General features: G+C 30.0%; 1 protein-coding gene across 6 annotated transcripts in view; it reads right to left on the reverse strand.

Moving 5' to 3' along the window:
• Positions 1-540: 540 nt before the first annotated feature.
• Positions 541-14,784, reverse strand: part of LOC145266716 (activated Cdc42 kinase-like) — a 386,827-nt gene continuing 372,583 nt past the window's right edge. For all 6 annotated transcript variants that reach the window (XM_080122649.1, XM_080122646.1, XM_080122648.1 and 3 more), the window contains 2 exons: positions 3,671-3,722; positions 541-879 (listed from right to left, as the gene is read on the reverse strand). In XM_080122649.1, coding sequence (XP_079978775.1) covers positions 664-879; positions 3,671-3,722 — 268 coding nt within the window. In that variant the 3' untranslated portion in view covers positions 541-663. The remainder of the gene's footprint in view (positions 880-3,670; positions 3,723-14,784) is intronic.

Consider the following 14,784-nt stretch of genomic DNA (forward strand, 5'->3'; position numbering starts at 1 on the left):
GGGAAAAAAAAAGATTGTTTTTTTAATTAAAACAAAATTCATATTTTTTTTCTTTTTTGTAAATAAAGCTTTTTTTTTTAATACTAACTATTATAGACTCTTTACAAAAATTAAATAAATCTTACAATAGAAAACATGTCGTCGCGTAAGAATATTTGGGTGAGAGAGAGTTGTCTTTTTGCATTCCGCCTTCTGTATTATAACAGATAGAAGTGGATCTCAAGTTTGTAAGTCTGTAGAGATGATGGGGGCAGGGGGACGAGAAGAGGAACTTGTCCGAGTAAAGGGGAATTCCAGTAAAGTTGAAAGAGAACAATAACCACTTCCAAACCCTAAAACATTCACTTATACATTTAGTAGGGTGCTTAGCAGAGAGAAGAGTCACAGACAACTGTAACTAGCAAAAGAGGAAAATCTATGTAAATATTATGTAAGCAATAGCTAGGAGGTGGTGGTTGCGGTTGACAGGGAGAGAGTGGATGAAATAATACAAACAGAACCGGTGCTGCGCTGAAATTCAAAGTTTCAATATAAAATGGGTTTGGTTTTGCTGGTTTATTTAATGAAATGCGGAGAATTATTTATCATTGTCGCTACGGTAAATAATTATTTAGGTAATAAGTATTTTGATACATAAAAAAAAAAATGTTCAGCCTGCAGTGGTTAGACATCGACACATTCTGGGCTGAGTTTAGGGTTGACCAGGAGGTGGTCAGCAGCTTGCTCCACATCCCAATTACACTTCAGAAGAGCCTCTTTGCAACGGTTCACATCAGCCAAACCCGTGCTTATCAATTGCTTCAGTTTTATATACTTGATGGCACTTTCGATATTCCACTTCGTCTCTTCGAGTGCTTGTCGACAGTCAACCTCAGAAACCTGCAAACAAAGCAAAATATTTAAACAATTTAAAAACAGAAATTAATACCGTATTAGTTATACAAGAAATCAATGTATTAAATATTTCATTAAATAAAAAAAAAAACAGACAAAAGAAATATCAAAATATTGTCTAGTATAAAATTTTGAGTTATTCCCCCTTGACTAATTTTGGTTTTGAAGAAAAAAGATTAAGAATGGTGGTACAGGTAAAGTTAACCTGTGTATTACTGGTTTGTCCATCAGCATCCCCTTAAATGTAAGCAGTTGTTGATGAAAGGTTTAGTGCTGAGGAGATATCAGAGCTGGACACCTGCACATGGGAAGCTAGGACAGAAGATTAACATGGATGAATGAATACATGGAAAAAATAATTGTATAATTTTCCTTTTTTTCTTCTTTTTTTTTTAGAAAAAAGAAAAAAAGAACCGACTGCAAATTTTACTTAAATGCATGCATGTGAGATTTTTTTTTTTTTTACTTATGAAAAAGAATTCCCAACGTAGATAAAATTTATTTTTATTTTTTTTTATTATAAAAAAGAATTCCCAACGTAGATAAAATTATTTATATTTTTGTGATAAAACAAGATGCTTGTTGTGATAGATATATATTTGAAGAAAAATTAAATGAAAAGAATAATTCTTGACGTTAACAGTTTTGGTTTTCTTTTTTTAATTTTAGTAAAAAATGAAAACTTTATAAAACAAATTTATTATCAAGATACAATTTATGTTTTCAAAATTGTCATGCATACTTGTTGAACATTTATGAGAATGATTTTTCCACTATTATAATTGTTTTCTCTAGAAATCAACTTTTAACTTTAACAAAATTTACAGCTGTTGACCAAAATGTGTACGACATTTAATGATGTATAACAGTGAAATCTGTCAAGAATTGAGGACATGCATTGCATGATGAACAAAAATATAAAAATGATCAGACAACGGATGTGTAATGAGTCTTAAAAGGCACGCTTAGATCTTATGGGCTCAGATTAAATGTGGGCAGTATAGGGAAATGTGTGAAGAATGGGAGACTTTGTTGGTTTGGTAACAGTGAAACAATGGATTGGAGTACTTGGGTCACGAGATGTAGAACAGTTGAGGTAGCAGGATCAGAAGGCCAAGGAAAACATGGAATGAATTGATAAAGATGGATATAAGAGAAAGAGGGATAAATAAAGTATTTGGCCAAAATTAGGTTCGTCTGAAAGTCAATTTCTAAAAAAGCATCTAACACACGTGCCAGTATGTAAAACAAACATTAAAACCAAATACATTGATGCCACACGTGCCAATTTTGTTGATCTCAAACATTGCATCAATATTTTAATATGAACCGTTTCTACAAAGAAATATTAAGAAAAGGTTTAAAAGTAAACCATGACTTGCATTGTTTATATTCAGACTACTGTCCCCGTGTTGATTTGTTTTTGTTTTCAACTGTTTTAGTTGATGCACCCCCCAAACTTATTTAGGAATGTTTGTTCATCTACATTTGATGTCTTTTAAGGAATTCAATATTGTTGATTTGGATTCACATTGATGTGCCATCTGCATTTAAATTCAACACGTTTTGAAGAAGAAGGCTGGAGAGTATTTCTGCCAAAAGTTGATCGAAAAATTGTTGTTTCAATCCTTGTATTTTTTAAGGTTAAGACTATTTTTTAACAAAACCTTACCATAACATTTACTGTAAAAACAAAAAAAGTTGCAGAAGCTTCATTTTTAAATGTTATTATCCAATGAAAATATCGTTTGTTCGTTGGTTTTAACATCGTAAATAATACGAAAACAGAAACGATTCTCTCAACAGTCGCGTAAAGACTAAATTTTGTATTATTAATGTTATCAATTTTGTTACATTAAAAAAAAAAATCGCTGCAGCTTTCTTTTTTTTTTAATGTTTTGATTTAATAAAAAATATCGCATCCTAAATTATGAGATAAAAAAAAAAATGAACAAATATTTTAGTAAACAAGAGTTGTCTCCCTCTGCAGTGACAAACAGTAAAACATCAAAAATTTTTAGCAAATCTCATGCAATAAACTGTTTACATCCAATAAACATTTTATTAATAAAAAGATTAAACTAATATTAACTTTAACAACAAAGTTTTACATTTAGTTCAATTTATAGACTAACTAGCCTGGGTGCCTGGCGTTGCCCAGGTGTGTGTTCAGCAAAAAAAAAAAAAAGTGGTAATAGGCAGACAGGCTCGAACCTGTTTGGCGAAGGAAAAGAATGTGAAAAAAAAATGTGACATTTTTGCTGTTGCACCCATCGCCAAATTGGAAGTAATCTAGGTTTAAATTAAGGCTAGACAATCAAAAAGAGGGGATGACTTCTGAAAATATCGACAAAAAAAGCAACCCCTCCCTGTAGAAAAGTGCCAAGTTGAGGGTGAAGGAATGAATGTTTTGGGACAATTTTCCTTGTCATCTGAAGGGTCAAGCATCAAAACGATACCAATTTTGTGAAAATCTGTCGCCTCTGTCGAAAATTTTGCAATGCATACATTTAAACAGACAGGTGAGATTTATATTATAGATAATGAAACAATATCATAATTTAACTTTCAAAATCTTTTTTTAACCAAATTATTTTTAAAAAGGGAGGATGTGGGGGGGGATATTTAAAAAAAAAAAAAAAAAAAGACTCTTGGACAACAGCAGGCATGTACAGCTAGTATTTACCAATTTTAATGCCAGGCTTACAATTTATCATCAGATTAATATATGAAAAACTAGTTTTCATTGTATTTTTCTATGACCAAACATACATACCTCATTACAAAATAATTTACGTATAGCTTCTATTTCCTCGCAGTTCTTCTTCCTAAGAAAGAAAAAAAAGACAATATACAGACTTTTTTATCAAATGTAATCTAATTTTATACAAAAATGCACCAATTCAATAAAATAAGCTCTTTGACAAATAAATTTGATTTAGAATGCAAACGTTTTTTGATTGGAGAAAAGATTAAAAAAAAAAAACATTTATATTTTAATGAGAAATTAAAGATATGCAGACATAAAATTTATAAGACATTTTCCAATAAAATCTATATGGATATAAGTATACAATCTATGCACATACAAGGTAAAAATAACCAGCAACAAATGTGACAGATTTAATAGATGTGCATTTCGAATTAAAAAAATTTGCGTGATGACCACAAAACATAATTAAAAATTGTCATTTTAGAACAGAATTCCAACATTAAATTTCATTGTAAAATAAAAAACAAATATTCATTAGAATTAAGTTATGAAATATATTTTTTTTAATTTCTGAAAAAAAAAAAAAAAAAAAAATACTTGAAGCAAACAATACTTAAAGATGTATAAATCATAACTAAAGATCAAAACGAAAACAAATTCTCAAAAAGTTTTTTGTTCAATAAAAACTTTTTCTTTTTTCTACATAGGAGTCACCATATCAAGGCCCGGAAGTCATTCAAGGATAAAGGTTAATAAGTGTACAGTAATCAATGGGATAATATCGTAGTAATCGTTAGTGTAAATTTGGTAAATTGGATTACTTAAAAGGGACGGTTATAAGAATTTGTTTACGTTGGACTTGAAGATGACTAAATTCTAAGTCATGTGGAAAGCAGCCAAACACAGTTCCACAGGTGTGCAGTTCAAAGAAAGAAGCTTTGTGCATGGAATCTATGTTTAGGTTTAGGCACAGATAAAGAGTGGGGGAAATTATTGACAGTGTTTTCAGCTAGCCGAGTGTGTTTTGTGAAAGTTTGGCAAGGGTGGGCCATAGATTGGAGATGAGCACTTGCCACGAAAATAGCGATAAAGAAGAAACAGGCTCAAAACGTCTCTTCTGTGAGAAAGAGGTTGAAGGGGAGAGAAAAGGTCATCCCCTACTAGGCTACAAAGTCTATTTTGAACTCTGTCAAGGCAGGATAGGCCGTTTTTCTAGCAGCTCCTGCCCAGATGTGGCAACAGTACTCCATCCTTAGATGTACCTGGCTTTCATATAGGTAGAGAATTGCATCAGCAGTGAGACATCTAATGGAGCGGTAGAAGGATCCCACCATTTTTTCAGTGACCTTGGTAATGGATTTGATGTAGTGTTCCATTTCAGATCAGGAGTAAAAGTCAAGCCCAGAAACTTGTCAAAACATGGAGCCTCCTCAAAACGAGAGCCATTCATTTCAATTTTTAAATTCCATGTATTGCCAACATTCGTGATTCGTATTAATTGTTGTGCTAAAAACAATTCTTCTGAATTCAATTTTGGATATAAAACAGGTAGAAAAACAAAAAACGCTTGTTAGTCACTGCGGCACGAGAAAAGAAATCATGAAATATTCTAACAGTGAGAGTCATGGAATACCTGACTTTGTCCAGAAGAAAAATGATTGACTTGTTTTGAGGGGAGGAGAGGGAGGCATCAATACAGCTTCTTTCCTAGAACTACCCGTCTGGGGAACTCTGTTCCACTGGCCTGCTCTCCAGCTGACTACAATATAGTCATCTTCAAGTCCAATGTAAACAAGTTCTTGTTGAGCCATCCCCTTAAATAAATTTCCACCACAAACGATTACATGGTTGTCCCGGTGACCACCGTACACTTATTAACATTTACCCTCAAGTGGCTAAAATAATTTTGTAAATTATTGAATCGATGGTAATTAGATGGTGCAAGATGTGAAGAATAAAATAAATGTGGAATTCATAACCCTCCTCCTTCCCAGTCAATGTTTTCAATCTTTTCTAATATGAAATATGAATTTATGAAATGTGCTCTCATGACCTCATTGCACTTGTTCCCTCGATATACATATCCCTGACAAACCCGCTCAGCAGCAAAATCTCACCCCTTCACTGTTGAGGTCCCTAAATGCCAGAAAGCTTTCTGCTCTAATAGTTTCTTCCCAAGAACAGTTACTTTGGAATTCTCTGACTGTACTGATATGCAGAAATCTAAATGTAATGGTGTTAATCTTTCCTGGGCGTGGCCTCAAATAGTAACCCCTTACATCCAAGTGGCGATATGCCTTGTTAGGGGGTGAATGTGAGTAAAAAAAAAAAAAAAGAAAAAATCTGTTGCTGTATCGGACAATGAATCAACTTTTGTTTCAATGCAAAAACTGTAAACATAATATTTGGAGTTTTTTTTGTTTTTTTTTTAACTTATGATAATATCATAAAACAGCCAACTTATGATAATATCATAAAACAGCCAACACTGAATAATATTATTAAATCATTATCTGCATGAAATCCTTTGTATGACTATGAATAAGTTTAAGTATTTGCTAACAAAAATTCATTTAAACACTGTTAAACTTTTACTAAATGTTTGAGCATGAACTGTTAACATTCTGGGTTAAGTCCAAAAATTCAGTACACAAAGTGAAAACCCCAGAAATGGACTGTTTAGCTAAAATATGGAATGGAAATCACTAAACATGAAACAAAATACGAAAACACATGGAAAGAATTTATTTTAAAACATTATTTTAGTTTTAACAATTCTTGTGCCATCATGAAACAAAAAAAAATATAATAAACTTCGATTTTGCTTTTGTAATTGTTTTATGATACATAATTTTGTGATAAAATTTTTAATTATTTCCTTATGAATATATTTTAAATATTTAGAAAAATTTTATAGGGTACTTGTACAGTTTAATCAAGACATTAAAAAATGAAAATATTGAAAGAAAGTTTATATTGTACGTATCCGTTATGGAATGAAGTTCTCCAAAAAAAAAAAAAAAAATTCACTTAATGTCATTAAGTAGTTTTTTCTTTTTTTTTTTTTTTTTTACAGCGAAAAAAAAATTTGTTATATCAAGCAAAAGGTTCGATTTTTAGGAAGAAAAGCTAGTATTAAAGATGGGGAGGGAGTGTCAGTACTTTAAATTGAGTTATCTCCCCATGGCGCGTTCTAAATATGCAAACAAAAATTTAAAAAATTCAAAGATGACTACCTTCAAACGTGCTGTCATAAAAATGTTTTTTTCCGTTGTAAGAAAAAAAAAAAAAAATTCCTCGATCAAATTAAGTGAAATTTTTTTTCGGAGATCTTCAGTTCAAAACGGATACGTACAATATAACCTTTTTTTCGATATTTTTTAAATAAAATATTTTCATATGAATATATGTTAATTACTAAAAAAAAAATATGTAGAAATGTAAAAAGTAAGTTTATTTTTATTGTTTCGTGATAAAACAAATATTTCAATATGATTACGTATTTTGTTTCATCCTTAGTGATGTCCGTTCCATATTTAGCTAAACCAAGTCCATTTCCAGCGTCTTAACTTTGTGTACTGAATTTTGCGGTTTATTCACATTTTGGTGTCTTTTATAAAAGCACACAATTGATTGAAACTACATTAAATTCCCAACAAGACTTTACAGTAAACTATGAAATCATCTCATAAGCAAATATTGAAAAGCTTTTCATGTATTGAATGCAAAGCTGGAGACAAACATGATGTAAACGCAAATTAGTTCATTTATCCTCCTATCAAGAAGGCCTCAATAGTAGAGATTTAAAATGTTTTAACTGAAAAATGTGTAACATTTGTCAATAATGAGAAAGATAAATGCAGTTGCATTGAACATTCAAATCAAAAAGAATCAACAAAAATGGCACTTCCAAGGGAGACTATTCATGTGAAATAAACTTGGTAATTGTACGTTATATCATTTTTTTAAATCAAGATTAATAATTTGGATTATTTAGATTTATGACGCAACAGATAAAAGCGTTGAGTATCTGTTGTTCTCGGCCTTCGGGCCGGGATCAAAGTGTAGTATCTGTTCCAGCAGATACTGCAAGCAAAGACCATATGTGGGGGCAACCCCACATATAAGACCTTGATCAATGTAGGGCAACCCTTCTTATCAATTGTCACTATCCAGCTCCCCTACTCCCCGGGGAGTTGGTCCTCATTTCCCCTTCACTCCTCACATTAAAAATCGGCCTTGTGCCTAATTTGCTCGGTGGGGAAGCAAATAAACACCCCGAGTAATGATCAATTTTAAATGATAATCATTTAGGTGAATGGTTCAATTCTTACTGCAGGTGATAACTAAAAATAAATGAAAATTATTTGACATGGCTGATGGAATAAGAACACTACGTCTATCAATAAAAAAATACGTTCAGTTCCAAATTCTGTATAGATTCTTAGATTTGTAAAAATTGCACTTGGCCGAAACGTGAGAAAACAACCAAGATGAAAACAATAGTCCAAAGAATCCAAATGATACAAATTGTTATTCTGTTTCATCTGCCACTTCTTCATTAGATGAACCATAAAGGTGGAAAAACTTTTCATTTATGAGTTCTATCCTCAAGAATAATAATTTCACTTTAGATCTGTGCGCAGAGAAAGCAACGATAATAAAATAGAGAATATTTAGTCTCAAATAAAATGAATGGTAAGCAATTCATTTAGAAAATTGACTACAAATATTCATTTAGTTATAGAAAATAACGTGGCTCTTTTTTTGCAATCAGGTTTAATGATTAATTTTATAATTAAATCATCTTTCAGAGACAAAGCACCAGAAAAAGAAGAACTGTGAAAAGTTCAAATTTTGTAAAATGGTTTAAAAAAAGAAAAAAACAGGTTCTTAAAAGCAGAGTCAAATGCACAAAAATTGGGGTTTGGTACATTTCAGCGTAGCTGATTAGGTGGAGGGGACGATTTGACATCAAATTAGTGGTTTGGCGTAATAGTCAAGTTTTTTTCATATTTTTATAATTAATTCAGTAAAAAGATATTTTTTTAAGTGAATCAAATTGAAATAAAAATCATTTAAAAGAAAAAAAAAATTTATTTGCAAAAACCTGATTTTTCTTAACAGTTAAATTGATATAAACATTAAAAACTTCGAACCGTGTTTATTTAAAACGTAACAAAAAAACAAAATAACACTCAGTCATCAACAAGATTATATTTTCATATTGCGTTTCTTAAAAAAAAATCTTTAAAACATTAGAAAATAATTAACCAACAAGTGTTTGCAAAAACATGGTTTTTATAAAAAACAATTAAAATGATACATTTTTATATTGTTTTTCTTAAAAAAAAATCTTTAAAACATTAGAAAATAATTAACCAACAAGTGTTTGCAAAAACATGGTTTTTATAAAAAAAAAACAATTAAAATGATACATTTTCATATTGTTTTTCTTAAATTAAAAAAAAAGTTATAAAATCTTTATACAAATGTAATTGACATGGTTGATGCCGAATTGTCCCTCCATCTAACTGGTTACACCGAAACATTCCATTCCCGAGAAATGGAGTTCTATTTAAATTTTTTGTGTTTGATTTCGTAGGTCTGTTTATAAGAAGAATGCAGACATTTTATAAGGAAGATGTAGAGTTGCAAATTTGTTTGAGTTACACATCAATTTTTATAACTTGGCAAAAGCCACATTTACAAAACACTAACGGCTGAAATAAAAAATGCTACAAAAGTTTAGACAAGAAATTGTCAAGGAAGAATTTGTTACTTTAAAAAGTCATTAGCAATAAACTGGGTAGAAAAAACATTTCATGACAAAATTTATGTAAAACCTGTTAACGACATATTTATTTATTTGTGAACTGTTATCCTCATCTTCATAGTTGCTGTTTCACTACATTTTGGCCAACTATTCTTCCGGCCTTCGTCAGGTTATTAACCGCGGTGGGATAGGAATGCTGATAGCGGCGTTAAATCTCTACGGCTCCAAGTGAGCAGAGTTGGCCAAAACATGGTGAGACAACAACAACTATGGAAGGCAGTAATTACTGAGAATACAGTTAAGAGACTCAGAATTCCTGTCCCATCACAGGAAACAAACCACCTGAAGAAGGCCAGCGGAATAGTTGACTGAAACTTAGTGAAATAAAAAAAAAAAAAAACTATGAAGATAAGGATAACAGTTCACAAATAAATATACAAATTACTTATCCCAAAGGATTGCAATAACAAAATAATAATATACAACATGTTAATGGCACTTCAAAACACGCATAATCTGATGTCAGTTAAAAACAAAATCATTTTCAGTTTCATTTATTTTTTTTTTGTTCATTCAGACTTAGTTCTTAAAAGTTAGGCTTGAATAGTTAAAATAGTTATTACAAGGAACCAGAAAAAAAAAAAAAAAAACATCTTATAGATATTTTACCAAAAAACATTAAAAAAATAACCAAAAAACATTAACAAAAATAACTATGTTAAAAAATACCAAAAAAGAAAACTGCTTAAGAAAAGCGATTAATCAGAGTTGCTGCCAAGTATATACTTACTGCATCTATGATACATACAAATCGAAAAGGAGGCACTAAACTCCTTATGCATCCTTGCAACATATCTCAGTTTTCTCCTGGGATTAGTTGTATTCTATTACGTCTTCTATTCTATCTAATATAAATGAAATTAAGTCATTCGGATTTTCCAATTTAGACCTTAATAGCAATGCATCTCACAGATCGATATTTGATTCTGACTAACAAATTCTTATTATTGCCGCACTATGTTCTTAAAAAATAAAAACAATAATGTCAGCAGATTAAAAAAATATTCACTGTTGCTGTTACAACTATCAAATATAAAATTAACTTTTTTACACTAGATAATTTATTTGTTAAAATTATTTGATTAAAATGATTATTTCTCTTTTTTCATCTCTACATTAATAATATATGATTTAGACACTATTATTAAGAACGTAAACACGTTCATCTCTACATTAATAATATCATATGATTTAGACATTATTAATAAAAACATGAATACGTTACTTGATCCTGGGCACCGCTGGATATGTAGAACCATGTTTAATAAAATTAAAAATGTAATCGACTGTTGCCCCCCCCCCCTTAAAAAAATTATCACATAACTAATCTTAATGGGAATCTGCTGACTAATAGAAATGGATTTCCTCTCCTTTTTCGTCTATAACAGAATTCTTTTCAAATCAATGAAAAAGAAACTTTCTTTCATTTATACCTTCGATTCAGTAAAATCCTTTTCAATTTAGATAAAAATGATCATTTCATTCCAATTTACACATTTTTTTTTGTTTTTTTAAGCTCTGGTGAAATTTTTGAAATATGCTATTAATTGTAGTACGCAGATTGTAGAAAAGAAAAAGAATTCTCATAATTAAAAAAAAATTTTAATCAAATTGCAATTAAGTGATCTTTTGTGTAGTTTTTTTTTTTTTTTTTTTACAAAAACATCTTTCTGTCAATCAAAACAAATGGTTATGGTAATTTAAATAATTTGAGATTAATAAAATGTTTTTCAGGAAAAAAAAAGAAAACTGGAACAACCATTTAAAACTGCAATTCATTAAAAACCTATCCAAATCACTGATTGATATGAAAAATAGAAACTTATTTGTCTGCTTCTAATTAAATTATGTGAAAAAAACATTGTAAAAAAAAAAAATATTTTGGGTAATACAAAAACCATACTCCAACCTGCTGCAACACCTCGAAATGAAAGCAACAATTTCAAAACTATAACTCACTCGCCTGCTTAGTAATACCAAGTAAGCTTGATCAACAATAAACCTATACCCTGAATTAACTCTAACAATCATAAAAACATTTTAAAACAATAGAAAGACCCTAAATATTCGATAATACATGATGCATATTTATTTACATAGATATTTGGATAAATTCTTCGTAATTAATCGAGATCAATGTTATGTTTTACTTTGCCAGTCCATGCTAACTATATTATACATTTGAATATAGGTCACCAATCAGAACAAGGGGGGTGTTTTCAGATACTAGATAAATTGAGAGTAAAGATTCCTACATTCTTTTATTCAACTAATGCAAAAAAATCAACTCACTAATGCTTGTCCCCCGTTTTAAATGATACCTATTTACTTATATATTTTTCTAGGAAAAACTTTAACATGAACATTTTAAAGATTATCTTTTTCCAGTTTTAAAACCAGTTTGATTTCTAAAATTTCACAAAAATTCTGTATTAAATATAGAGAATTATTTACAAATTTGATGTCAACCAAATTGTATTCATTTTTCTTTTTACACATATCCTTAAATTAAACCCAATAACACTTGTTTGGAAAAACCTTGAGTACAACATACTATTTTGACAATTTTGTGGTTTTATCAATGTAAAGTTGATATTTCTTAACACTTTTTCTTCAAATTAACAGCAAAGAGCCCTGGTACAGTGGTTAGAGTACTTGGAAAAATTCTTCTCAAGGTTGACGGTTCAATCTTCAGTGTGGGTGACCAAAAATACAACTGCGAATTACTTAGGACTTCTATCCAGTCATAGCTGACAGAATGAAAATATGTTACTGTTCGTAATCTTGTGCAGATTCCAGAGTTTGACAGAACGTTTCCAGAGTTCGATAAGATACACCTGAAGAAGGTTGGAGGTTACATCGACCGAAACGTTGTGAAAATAACACTCAAGATGAGAACAGTAGTCCAAAAAATCCAAATAATCAACCCTCATCTCAAAAATTTAGAAACGTTACAAATTTAAATTGTGGCATTTTTGTTTTTTCGTCCAATGAATGAACAGTAAAAAGACAAAGGAAAAAAACATACAAAATTTGAAATTTTCTAAAATTAAAGTTTTTTTTTAAAATAGATAAATTGTTCCCTAAAAGTTGAATGCAAGAAATCATAAAAGTGCAATATTGTAATTTAAGATGATAAAACATTGAAATAAATTTCATTGCTTAACTTTTGTTGCAAAAAAGATTGTGATCACTTGATGTCTGATTACTGACCAACAACTGATTGAAAATCCAGATGGTCAGAGAATATCAACAGTGCCACTTCAAATCATTAGTGTTATTTAAACGTTTTCCTTCTCCTTGCCCTATCAAGTCTTGAAAGTCTATTTACCACATAAATTGTGATATTGACAGCAAAAGTAGTAAAAAATATCCTCAATATAAAGTGAATACGATAATCCTTTGTAAATATCACATCAATTGCAAGATTATATAAAAGCAATTATTACAATGAAACCATTGATTCAGTGACCATTTTCATAACTGTTCTTGTTTCTAAATTTTGAAGGAATCAAGCAGAAAGGTATGTGTGTGTAGTTATAGAATTAAATATTTTTGTTTTAATTCATATACAATTGATAGCTCAAGTTTATCAAAAGAAACAAAAATTAACATTTTTTTTTTAATCTATGATTTAATAAAGAAAAATTTTAAACAAAAAATTTTCGATGCTGTAAGTTGAGATGGTAAAATAAAGATTTCTTCTTGGGAGCAAAGTTAACTGAGGAGATTCAAAACGAAAAATACCCCAGAATGTTTCCAATCTCAAGCATACTCAAGATCAGAAATGAGGAGGATATCACACTCAGCCCAACAAAGATCTGAACGATGTATTATCTCCACCTTTTTGTATGGCTGGGAATCTTGAATCTTCACAGATGTAGGAATGCATTGTTTTTTGTAAAATTCTCAACATCTACCACAGGTAAAAAGGGTACCACAAGCAGTCTGGGGAGGGAGGGGTTTACAAATAACATCATTTGGCCACAAAATTATGTTTGACAATTCTGCATTGGGTTATCGGATAACAGGTGGCAAACGAGATGAGGGGGACAACATCTCAAAATGGATATGCCGAATGCTGAGTGTAATTCTGCAAAAATTACAGAGAAAGGAATGAGAGCTAGTTGCAAGGTCCTCTGTCGTGTCACCCACACAAGAAAAATTGTATAAAAATAAATCTATAAGAAAATGTAGACAAAACATATTGAAAGTGAATGTCAACTCCTCATTTTACGCTTTTTTCCCCTATTTTTTTTTTACATCCAATCAATTCCAGATTTATCGTTGATAGCACAGTCTACAAATGGTTAAAAACAGAGTTGATATTTAAATAATAAATATCAAAATAAATATTCATTTTAAAAATCAATAAAACTTTTTAAACAAATGCCATTTTTGGGGTTTTTTTTCCTCTTTACCATTTTCTTTTCTCTATAAAAAGAAAAAGGTGCTTTAAAGAATTCGGAATCATATGAATTTTCTCATGCTCAGTGTATAAGAAGATGACAAATTACGACTATATCATTTAAAAACAGAATATGAGAATTAAAATCATGCGCTTGCAAATTACACCTTGGACACAGTGGAGACAGATGGTTACTGATAAAGTACCAACATTGTTTTAATGGTCAGATATGAGCATTAGGAGTTAAGAATAACAAATACAACTCAATAAAAAGGGGAAATACATTTGGTGCAACTAAATAGAAGACATTGAGCAAAAAAAAGAAAAATCTCGATTTTTTTTTTTTTTTTTTAAATCTGGCTTTCAAAATAAAAGCTTAATTTGCAATTGTTTTTGTCTTTTATAATTAGAAAAAGAAAAATTCATAGCCAGAAGCATTTTTTTTTTTTTTTGTTATCCAATTTTATTGCATCTAAACCTTATGAAACGTTAACTGCATAATTGTCTCCCTTACACACAAAGAAAGTAACTGCTTCAGCTTTAATAAAAAAGTACAGGGTTCTCTTTCTTTTGAATAAATCTCTCAGATGAGGGAATAATAATACCAAAGAGTATTTTATAACATTTGCATAGTTTCTTAAAAGATATTTCTTTGAATTCTTTTAAAATCCTTATTAAAAACAGCAATGTCGAAAACATTATTTTTACATAATTTAAAATTTGTAAAATCCAAAATGTTCAAAGTTATTTAGTTTCCATTGACATGAAACTAGAGAAATATGGATTGTCATATATAAAAACATAATATGGAGAATAATTTTGTGAATATCTTTGCCAGCACTAATCGCTTTAAAGAAAACTATTATCATTAGTGATTAAAATTGCATTTATATATATATATATATATATATATATATATAAAAGCAAAAATGT

The sequence above is a fragment of the Euprymna scolopes genome, chromosome 4, assembly GCF_053919585.1.
Source record: "Euprymna scolopes isolate OS-2025 chromosome 4, ASM5391958v1, whole genome shotgun sequence".
Taxonomy (NCBI): Eukaryota; Metazoa; Mollusca; class Cephalopoda; order Sepiida; family Sepiolidae; genus Euprymna; species Euprymna scolopes.